General features: G+C 39.3%; 1 protein-coding gene across 1 annotated transcript in view; it reads right to left on the reverse strand.

Annotated features, from left to right (window-relative positions):
• The window catches only part of MAP3K5 (mitogen-activated protein kinase kinase kinase 5), a 2,923,819-nt gene that overhangs the window by 756,512 nt on the left and 2,154,848 nt on the right, over positions 1-12,459 (reverse strand). The window contains exon 14 of the mRNA XM_044087116.1: positions 3,049-3,130. Coding sequence (XP_043943051.1) covers positions 3,049-3,130 — 82 coding nt within the window. The remainder of the gene's footprint in view (positions 1-3,048; positions 3,131-12,459) is intronic.

The following is a 12,459-nucleotide window of genomic DNA, read 5'->3' on the forward strand; positions in this document are numbered from 1 at the left end:
ATAATCTCCCTCCTCATGTTAAGCAGAGTACTTCTCTGTCCTTGTTCAAGCGTAACCTGGATGTCTGGATGGGAAATAGAAAATGTATCCCTGGGATCCACCTGTGTCCCTGCTTGACAGGGAAGACAGGTGCTGACCTTGGAAACATGGGCGTAAAATGTTGGCTAGGCTTGGAAGGGCCTCATGGCCAATAGCCTAGTAACTTCCTATGATCCTATGAAGTATTTAGGAGTATGGATTAAAAATGACACCGGTGTGGCAGCTAAGGATATGTGGGAAGAGACTAAACAAAAGATAATACAAAAAGTGAGAAAACCGATAGTAAGATACAAGCAGTTAAAATTCTTAGTCCCTTTATTCTTATACACTGGTCAGGCATATTTTTATCAACCAGAGGAGAAGTTGTGGATAGCAATTAAGAGCTGAAGGATTTTATCTGGGAGGGGAAGATGGCAAGAGTCAAGTGCGATAAGCTTATTCTTCCAAATGAACATGGGGAAATTGGGATTACCAGAGCTGAAGGGGTATTTCAAAGCAACAAAGTTATGGCTCCTATACAGAGCACAAGCAGAAAACTATAACTCAAAGTGGAAGGAGATGATGAAACAGGGGGTGGGGGGGGGGGGAGCTCAAGTAACAGGGAGACACCAGGATTTTGGTTGCAGACCTTTAAGGAGAACAATAATCGTATAGAATATTATATTTATAAAGTAGCAGAAGGTATTCTAAGAAAGAAGATTCTTCTGATAGGGATGACTGCAATTGGGGATACGGACAATAGGCAAAAGGGGCTAGAATATATTAGAAAACTGGCAAAGGAAACAAGCTACTTGGAGCAAATAACTAGAGAGGGAAAGGTAATAGAATGGGAACATTTCAAAAACATATTTGGACAGCAGACTAAAGATTGCTTTCCATATCAAGGATTGAGAGTATAGGAAAGAGAAAGAAATGGGGGGGGGGGGGGCTAAACGAAAGACCAACACTAGTAGAGTTTTTAGTAGAATCTAGAACAGAAGTTGCCATTTAGAAAGGAATAATTAGTACAGCATAGAAAATATTGCGAAACTAAAAGAATCAATCACAGGTCAGAAAGGACTGGGAAGAGAAATTAGATAAGCAATTCAAAAAGAAACAATTGGGGGATACATGTATGTCTCCCAAATATACAACAAAATCTAGAAGATTTTGGATCTTTGCCTGGAAGTGCTTACATAGGTATTTTTATACCCCAAGCAGACTTCAAATAATTTTTTCTCAGGTAGACAGCAAATGTTGGAGGTGTGATAGGGCAAAAAAATATAACTGGAAACATATTTTCTGGGAGTGCGGGGAGTTGGTAGACTTTAAAGGTTCCCTCCAGACTGCTCTGTCGGAGTTGCTGTGTAAGCAGCTTGGACTGACTAGGGGAAATGATGTTTTTGAGCTATGATACAAACTTGGAATTTGCCGAGTTATAATAAGGCCTTGCTGAGTCTAATTATGTTGGCTTCCAAAAAAGCAATTACTAGAAAATGGAAATCAAAGTCTAAACCGCCTTTATAGAAGTAGTGAAGACAGTAACAGAGTTAAAACAACTGGAATTGGGCTCTTTAGAAAAGGGTAGGAGGAGCAAATTACATAGGAAAAAAAGGGAAACCATGGGATCAATACATGCAGAGGAGGAAGGAGGTTTAAAAGAAGGCAGGATTTGAATGACCTATGAAATGGTTGACTAGCACTGACTGCATCTGTTAAAAGTGATGTATAACATCTGCAGCTACAGTTGTGTCGGCAGGGTTTGGAATGTATAATGTTTGCAACAGATTATGTCGTTATGTTTTTTTTGTCATTTATATAAATGTAACATTGCCTATGTCATACATGATAATTTAATAACGGTGTTTCTTGTTTAAATGAAAGACACAAACTACAGTAAGTTACTTAAACTAAGTTACGAACTGGTACACCAAATTTTCAGATCAGCATTAAATTAAAGCAAGAAGAATAAAGGGAAAATCTTAGCTCCAGTGATCTGAAGAAAGTTTTTCTATACACAGAATAGGTCATGCATGCTCCTCGTACTGTATTTATGCAAGTATTAGGCATCACATGCACAGACATATCACATTACCAAGTAAATGCCAACAACACAATGGTCTCTAGTACTTGATTAAACAGGGCCAACACTGCTTTAGAGTAAGCTAATATACATATTTAGAACACATAAATCTCAGATTTTTTATGTCCTGGATTCCTGCTACTGACTGAAGCAGTTTCATCTCAAGATTCTTCCAGAACTGCTTGCGCAAGCAGGCTAACTGCAGTTGGTCTGCAAAAGTAGTAGAATGACGATCCTCGGCCTTTAAAACTGCTTTTCATATTCGCTTGTTTCCATGATTTCATACTCTGTTTTAGCAGGTGGAGAAGAATACTTTCTGCGTCCTTTTGTCTAAATAACTCTCTCCATTAAATAAAAATACAACTGAAGCAGGTTTCAGAATACCTGCAGGAGGCAACTGCCCAATAAAACAGTAAAAATTCAAGTACATGAACTGATAAACTAAAGCTTGTATACAAGCCTAATGTTAAAATATACACAAAAACAGCTAGGCCATCTTCCAAAGGCAAAAACACGAGCAAATCATGCCCATTTACTCAATGCTTAGTAATCAAATACAAGTAGCTTAGCATTTCCCCCCAAAATTGTGTTGAAATAACCATGCATTGCAGTTTCTAAATACTTACACGCAGTGTTTTCCATATTAATAAACTCAATATCCCTTCCCAGTTTTAACTTCAGTAATCTATTACCAGGTAAAGCATACACAAATTGAATGAAGTTACATTTCCACTTAACAAGGTTCTGATAACACTGAGATCAAAACAAATATTAACCAACTCTACAGTTCCTTTCCTCTATAAATTGCCCTGAAACTTCAGACTAAGAATTTGCACCGACTTTTCCTAATTTTCAGTCACTCTTCCAGCACAGACTTCAACAGTTGTAGGTACAAAGCAGAGTAAATTCTTTCTTAATTTTAATTTGAGTATTTCAAATGATCTTACCTCCAGTCCTTCTCCATCAAATTCATTATCATCTGTGCTTTTCCCAACTTCTTCTATTATGGTATTTACCATTTCATAAAACCTGGTGAGATACAGATTTTGATCAAATTAGTATGAAAAAGTCTCAGTCATTCTTCAGTTTTGTCAGTCTTTCATAACGTGCATTACCAATTAAGATATGAATATATATATATATATATATATATATATATATATATATATATACACACACACACACACACACACACACACATACACACACACAATACATGCATGTGTGTATACATGCATATATAGCTATACATCTCTATATGTAAGATATATTTATATACCTTTTTTAGGCAAGGTTCAAATGACAAATTCACCACCGTAACAGGAACAGGCAAGCAAAAACTGAGGGTAATGCTACTCAATGCTAGAAGTCTAAATCTCAAAATGAACTCACTTGATGCACTCCTTAAAATGGAGAACATTGATATCTGTGCAGTGACTGAGACCTGGTTCAAGGCTCCAGAGAGCACCCCCTGCACTACCAGGCTATGACTCATACCACACTTTTCGGCCATGTAACCTGGACGAAACACCAAAGGTGGAAATATGTCCATATTCATTAAGGATATCCACACCTCCTGGCTAGTTGCTCAGCATAATTCATCCGAGGGTATCCAAGTGCAACTAACTCTGGGCAAAACTGCAATCCAAATTGTAGCTTGCTACAGATCCCACCACCATACCCCAGTATTCCCACTCCTCTTTTCTTGCAAAATACTAGGGTTCAACCAAACACCTTAATAATGGCCGACTTCAACTACCCCACCATTAACTGGGAAAACTACTTGTGTACCAACGTCTTAGCTGAACGCTTTCTGGAATTCATAAACTCCAATGCCCTGGATCAACTTATCCACACCCACACCAGGGGCAACAATATCCTAGACCTAGTCATTACCAACATGAGTGACCAGTGTTCCACACCTGAAGTCAACTCCTCACTGGTCCGATCCGACCATAAGCTAATCACCCTTGATATCCACATCCCGCCCCCACCCCCCATTAAAGAAACCATGGTAAAACATTTCTCCAAAGCCAGACAACCAAACAGATCTCTGAGATCTGAACACCAAAACCTTATCTCCATCCACAAACCTAAACGTCCTGCCGGCCAACTTCTACTCTCCTTCTCTCTAGGTAAAAAATGGAACTCTCTCCCTCCTTCTCTTAGGACTATACGTAACTCCGAATCCTTCAAGACCCTACTTCTCAAATACCTGTCATCCAAATGGAAATGTTCCTGCTCTCACCAGATATAATTTCCAGGGATCTCTTTCCCTGAGCTCTCTACTTCCTGGCCCTCTCTACCTCCACGATTTTCCTGACTTTTCTAACTTTCTCCTGACTCCAACTTTTTTCAGTCTGTAAAAAAAAAAAAAAAAAATTTTGCACATCTATGTATTTTTGTTATTTTACTCTGCACTGTATTGCTTTATTATGCTTGCTCATTATGCACATTTTATGTAAATGTATTTCCTGACTGCTTGAATCTTACTCTTGTATTATACCATTAACTTTATGTAACCATGTTTCATTGTATTGCTTGTGGAGCTTTTCATGAATGAATGGACTGCATGAATCTTTACTCTTGTATTTTACCATTAACTTTATGTAACCATGTTTCATTGTATTGCTTGTGGAGCTTTTCTCCCCAGGCCTCCACTGAAAATGGGCACTTCTTGGCCCAGTGGACTTCCCCGGTAATCAAACTGAAATAAATAAATAAATAATAACACTTCATGCTTAAGACAGAAGTGGTGAACTTCATGACACCCATGCAGATTGACAATACAGTTACAAATGCTGAATCATACACAAATACACTCTATAAGCACTTACACGAGTGCATGGATCATGCTATCCCAAACAGAACCAAGACGCTATCCTCCAAATAAAGCAAGCCAATCTGGTGGTCCCCTGCCATAAACAAACTGTACAACAGAAGGAAGAAACTGTTGCAAAAGAGAGTAAAATCCCATGAGTAGAGGAGCTCCCTGGTCAGCCTCAGTAAGAAGCTGAGATCCCTTGTAAGATCCTCCAAAGCTAACTACAAAAACAAAATTGCCACTAATTCGAAGGACAACTACAAAGCATTCAACAGCTATGTCAAGAATCTCGATAGCAACACCCAGATCTGCTCTGAGTTGCAGCACAATGGCACAAAAATTACTGAACCAACTGATATTGCCAACATCCTGGCAGATAGGTTCAGTGCTAACTTTACCCCACCCCCACCCCCTAAAGTGCCCATATCTATACAGGAAGAATGCAGAGTCCCTGTAATCACAACTACGCAGGTAAAAGCTGCACACTCTAAAGCCAAAAACACAGCATCCATGAAACCAGACAACATCCCCAGGCTGCGTTTTACATGAACTTCAGAACGAACTGGCTCCCCACCTAAGCACCATGTTCAATAATAGCCATGCATCAGGCTTTGTGCCGAATGAATGGCGCGCAGCAACAGTTATCCCACTCCACAAAGGGGGAGTCATCACTGATCCCTGGAACTATCACCCTATTAGCCTTACGAGCCTGGTCTGCAAGGCCATGGAACGCATCATCATGGAACTCAAAAACAAAGACATTGGTAACCTCCAAACTCTGGATCCCACCCAGTACAGGTTTGTGAAAGGCAGATCATAACTCCAGAACCTGATCGACTTCTTTGAGGCAGTCACCAAAGCCATAGATGAGGGTAAGGTGGTTCACACAGCCTATCTTGACCTCACCAAGGCTTTCAACACCATCCCCCATTCTAGAATTCTAGATAAACTCACTAAACTAGGTATAAATCCCTACGTCACAAGATGGGTTGCCAAATGGGCTCAATGACAGAATGCACACTGTAAAAGTTGAAGACTCCAAATCTGACCTCAAACCAGTGACAAGTGGAGTACCACAGGGTTCAGTCCTGGGACCTCTCCTGTTTGGTATCTACTTCTCTGAAGTACAGGCTAACACAGAAGGCCTCTGGCTAATGAAGTTAGCAGATGACTGCAAACTAGGAACCATAGTCAAGTCCCCAAATGATGTGGACATCCAACAGAAGGACCTCGCTGAGACAGATGCCTGGTGTCAGAGCCATGGCCTCAAGCTCAATGCCACAAAGTGCAGTGTCATCCCCTTTGGTAAAAACTCTGTACCCATGAACTACCACATAGGCACTTAACACTGAATGCGTGATAAGAGACCTCGGGACCCAGGTGGACAATAGTCTCTCCTTTGATAGTCACATCGCCACAGTAGTCAGGAAGTCCTTCTACGTGGCACACCTCATCATAAAAAGGGTTCTCATCCAGGAAAAAAGAGATCATTGTTCCCCTCTACTCGACACTCATTAGACCCATTATAGAGTACAAAACCCCTTTTGGAATGTACCTCATGAGACATCTGCAGCAGCTGGAAAGGCCGCAGAAGTACCTCACAAAGAGGATTACTGGCCTCAAACAAATGCCCTACACTGACAGTTTCAAAATACTCCAGCTTTACTCCATAGCATATTGCCTACTCTGAGGTGATCTCTGCCTAACATATAAAGCTATGTCAAACCCAGAGCTGTTGGACATGCTACACCTAAAGAAATCCCAATCCCTCCGAGCTACACGGTCTAGGGACCTAAACCTTGTCACCACAATAAACAGGACATGCTGGAGAGATAGATTCCTGTCCCAGAGACTTCCCATGGAACAGGCTACCCATCTATGTCAAGCAAAGTTCTTCATTAGCACTCAAAGAAAAATCTTGATGAGTGGATGGGAAATAGGAAATACACCCTGGGGATCACTTCTGTGACTCTGCTCAACAGTGGCACAGGAAAATAACTTTCTTTGGTGGCGTAAGCCAGAAAACCTTGCTGGCTATGCTTACATAGGCCCTTGGGCCGATAAACTAGTACCTACCTATGAAACTATAGATATATATATATATGTGTGTGTGTGTGTGTGTGTGTGTGTGTGTGTGTGTATATATACACAGACACACACATTGTGCACACAGAGAAAATATATACTTGAAAATAATATACAAGGACCTTAAATAAATTATTCTGGCAAACTTTAAACTGACCTATACAAACAGCAGACAAGCTTAAAGCTATGTATGTAAAAATGCCCTTTTAGGACCCTTAAAAATGTCTGAAACCTTGGTACTTGCAAAACATAAATTTACCGTTTTTTTTAACTCCCTCCCTCCCAGACCATAAGCCCTCTACAATCATTCAGCCAGTCCATCCTCTATGGGGTGAGAGCTTATTGAAGAAGCCATCATTCAGACAGCCATCGGGTTTTATCCTAAGGTGCTAAACGTGCTCCTTGATGGCAAACGTAAGCATGTGCCCACATCACAGAGGAGGACTACTATGTCCTTCCCCTACATTTAAGTGCTCCCTCCAACATATTAATAAAGGCTGCCATGACCACCTTGGTGAGAAAAGCCCACATCTCTGGTCATTTCATATGAGTTTCAGAAAAGCATGCACACTATCTATATGGTCAAGCCTCTGCTTGTATATGGTGAAACAGCCGCCAACTCACAAGTCCTTCCTCCAGGTTAGGATCAAATCAAGTTCCAATCTCTTCCCTTCTAAGTTTTCCTAATTTCTGGGCTTTGAGCTGAACTCATGTTGTCTATATCATAGTCAGGGCTTGCTTTATGCGTGCCTGCTATGGGGCCAGGCAATAAATACGTACAACTGATAAACACTTTAAACACTCGAGTCCTTTCAAATATGGAATGTAAGCCCATTGTATGCAGTCACATGCTACCTTATCTGCCAGGTTGTTAAAACTACACAACTGAAAGGTTTTAAAAATGAACACACTGCAGGAACGTTGTGTTGCAGATAGTACAGAGCCCTACACCAGCTAATGGACTTGTTAGTGAATCAGGCAATATAGTTATGCTTTGTAACACTAATCACCAAATGCTGAAGCAAATTAATGAGTAAAGGAACACCAGATTACATAATTAATGAAAGACAGCATTCAATAAATAGGTTAAATGATATCTAGACAAAAGATCACAAAAGGTATTAACAGTATATGGGGTTCACTAAAACAGAAATAGAGAGGAATACCAAATGGATCAACACTGGGGCAAGTTATTTATATTTACATAAATGGCATTACATAATGGCTGGAATGAAAAATAATGCATTTTTGGCAATGACACAGATACGCAATAAAGATGATACACAAAGAGGTTCAGAAATACCAGTGATTTGGTAATAGTGGAGGAAGGGTCTAATCACAGCAGCTTAAATTCTATGTAACAGATGCAGTATATAATGCATCTGGAAAACAGTAACCAAGAAGCAATTACAGAAGGTGAGGAAAAAGAATGGCAACAAAAGCAGAAAGGGACCTGAATGTGTGCGAGTCACAGCAGATATGTAAAGGTAAGCAAGCAGTGTGTGAAAGTACTAAGAATGGTCAGTAAGATCATAAGGGGGCACACAGAAATATTCATCTCTCATAAAAAACAAGTTGTGGTCATCTGTTTGTTGGCAACTGATAAACACCCATAAAGAGGTCCATGTGCATTTCTGAAGATCTCACACTTGCAAAAATATAGATGGGATAGAGACATTTTGGAAGAGGAAAACAAAAGAAGTGCAAGCTCTCTGGCAGAAGTCATAAAAAGTACAGATTAAAATAATTTAATATGTACAGGTCTGAAGAAATAAGACAGTGGAAAATAAGATGGAATCCTTTACGTATCTCATGGGAATCCAAAGTGTCCAAGTGGATACCACATTCCAAAATAGTGACATATGAGAAAAAAAAAGTACACTTCCAGAAGGTAAAAGATGAGCCTCTTACCAACCCCACCTTACCCTAATGTAAAAACAGATGAGCGGGAACATCATATTCTCCCAAGTGGTCTGTTGGATGATTTTAGAACTACCCCACTAAGAAGCACTGGAACTTTACTAGACAAGCGATCACAGGGACCATAAGATGTTTAGCTAAATACACCTTTAAGAACATATATTTAAAAAGTTCCAGCCACCACTTTCGAACACTAATAGTGCTTACTTCCCAAATTGTGCAAGGCCACAGGTGATAACCCTGGTCATAAATGTGTGCCTATCCATCCAATCACTCTGCAAAAAATATGAGCAAGACATGATCTGTAAATCTGCTAGTCAAAGAAAAGACTGGAGTCTCAGAAGTCCACAGGTATGTTCAATATGGATGTGAACTCCTGAGACAGTAATGCTTCTCTTTAATGCCTACTGCCAGACACAAACTACCCCTCTGCAAAAAGTACAGCCAAATGCACCCTTACTTATTTAGTTATCACACAATGAATTGTTTACTAGATCAAATTAGGAGGAATCCTTGATGTAGTTTCTCTCAGCAAGGCATTTAGATCCATGAGGAATACAGGAAAGGAAGACCCACCATTATAAGGGTCAGAAACATAGGTCGGATGGCAGGAAAAGATCCATGGGAAACGCAATGACTGTAATCGCTCACTCCTTAAAGTACACTGCAATACCTGTATCCTCAGGCATGCAAGCACCAAAAAGATCACAGTGGCTAAGCCAGTAAAGAAGAGGAGGGTGCAATCATGGACCCTCTTGCTGTACCTTCGACCAGGATCACAAACTTGTGGCATCAAAGGTTCATACTTTTAGTAAGCTTGTGGCCACTATTAAGTAAACTGTCACAATATATTCCAGGCAAAAATTTGCTCCATAGACAGGGATACTCAACACTGAAAATTCAAAGCTCTTTGCTTCATTTACTTTTATGTAATTTGCTCTCTCCCTTTACAAAGGATCCCTGTTCTTTAATCTATTTTATAATATTCAATAACTCAAATACAGTTGTAGACATTAATTTCCATTTTCTAGTAATTGTTTTTTGGCAGCCAATAGAATTCAACTTAAAAAAGCCTTACTATGTCTAGGCAATTCAGATCCTGTATCCCAGCTCAAAAAAACATTTCCTTCCTTACAGCTGTTTGCACACCCAATATTTCTGATAGTGTACTCTGTAGTGAGTCTTTAATATCTGCCAAGTCATTAAACTCCTAAAACATATGCTCCCAGTTATTTCTTAAGAGACCTGCTCTGGTAGAGTGTTTAGTTAAATCTAGAACAGAAGCAGCTGTTAAAAAAACATATATATATATATATATATATATATATATATATATATATATAAACATATGTATGCCACCCAAGTATGCAACCAAGTCCAAAAGAATGAGGTTCTTTGCTTGGAAGCATTTACATAGGTATTTTTATACCCCAAGCCGACTTTAAAGAATTTTTCCTCAAGTAGATAGCAAATGTTCGAGGTGTGATGGGAAAGAAAGAGGTAACTGGGAACATATTTTCTGGGAGTGTAATGAGTTGGCAGACTTAAAGATTCCCTGCAGACTGCTTTGTCAGACATACCGGGTGAGCAAATTGGTTTAACTAAGGAAATTATTTTTTGAGCTATGATACAGAATCAGAATTACCTACACATATAGTAAGGCCTTGCCGATTCTACTTATGGTGGCTGCCATAAAAGCAATTACTATTAAATGGAAATCAAAATCTAAACCAACTTTAAACCACAAGTAGTGAATATAGTAACAGAGATTAAAAAAAAAAAAACTGGCACTGAAAAATGGGAACTATGGGAACAATACATGCAGAGGAGGAACAAGGTTTAAAAGCAGGCAGGACTTGAATGGACTTTGTAAAGTTTGACTGACAATGACTGGATAGATAAGTGATGTATAATGTTAGCAACTACAATTGTGTCAACGTGGCTTGTAATGTATGATGTCTGGAACTAGAATTGTGTCAGGAGGGTTTGTTTTAATTTATATCAATGTAAGATTGCCTATATCATATATGATAATTTAATAAAGATGTTTCTTACATAAAAAACAGATGAGGAGACAGAAAATCCTTTGGAAAATTTGTAAGAGAAGGTCTGAAAATCATACAGATTTCCCTGGACCAGCTCGCCCCTTTCATTACACGTCTTGATCACCTCTGCATCAGAGGGGCCAAACTTTAAATCTCTCCAAGGGAGAATTGAAAATCCCATTTTTAACATCATGTATTAGGTTCTGAGAATGTAGCCATGCAAACTTCCTCAAAATACTACTAGTCCTGGAAGAAGTATCAACAGAGTCATACACACACTATAAACAAAGAGGAGTGACTTATGCAACAGAAGAAACTAAGTTATTTAAAGCAGATTTTTTCCTCACAAGAAGAAACTGCAGATAAAGCATTACTTGTGCGTTCACAATATGTCAGAACAAACTAACATATAAGCTTGACAATTAAAAATTCTAAAAACCAAAGTTGCAGAAGTATACAATTTTTCCCCATCCAACCACAACCCCTTTATCCCATTTTTACAGCATGGGGTCATGTTTTACTTCAACAGTGACAATCATCTAGAGCCATGGTTTACACCACCAGGTGATTAGCTCTGCTGTATTAATTCTTCCACACCACACACTCACTTGCATACTCACACCTATCGCTGACTTAGAGCGTCCAGTCCACCTACTGCATGTGTTTGGAATGTGGGAGGAAACCAGAGTACCTTGAGGAAACCCACATGAGCATAAGGAGGATATGCAGACTCTGGTATAAATTAACAGACAGGGGACAATTATTGGATGACACATTCTTAAAAGAAATGTACAATCTTCCATCACGTGTGCACTTCCTTTTTTTAAGGACTGCACCATGTTAAAAATACATACTGTGTTAAAGAGAGCAACAATCATCTAAGTGAATATGCTCCTCCTTAATACAAGACAGGGAACAATAACAGACAATAGACTTGTATCTTTCTCCTACAGGGTCATAGGTTCAATGAATACATTTATGATGGACAAGCTTAACCTAAGGCTGGGGAAGAACTTTAGACAGGAATATAATTGAAATTAGAGGGAACACAGTCTTAATGTACTTAAGGACTCCAACAAAACTGAGAAAATTTAGAATTTTTAGAATTTTTGCCTGGATGTGCTTGCACAAATATTTTTACACATCAGACTACCTGCCTAGGAGCTACCCGACTGCTAATCTTCAATACTGGAGGTACGAAACAGGTTTAGTAGGCGACTGAAATATATTTTTGGCAGTCTAATGAAGTAACACTCTTCTTTGCTCAGGCTTGTACACTTTTTTAAGGCATGGTAAATGCAAGTTTGGAGTGAAACGGAAATTCTCCGCCCACAGTGTAGTAAATCGAGAAACAGAAAAGTAAGTACAAAGATTTCTTGTGGGCAGTGTGCATATACTGTTGCTACTGCCCACATAATGTGTTGTCCTACTGTCTGCTAAAGAAGACCCCCGTCTCTGAAGATCGGGAGCCGTTGCTCCCATTA

The sequence above is a fragment of the Protopterus annectens genome, chromosome 1.part1 (genome assembly GCF_019279795.1).
Source record: "Protopterus annectens isolate FY-2018-M chromosome 1.part1, PAN1.0, whole genome shotgun sequence".
Classification (NCBI taxonomy): domain Eukaryota; kingdom Metazoa; phylum Chordata; order Ceratodontiformes; family Protopteridae; genus Protopterus; species Protopterus annectens.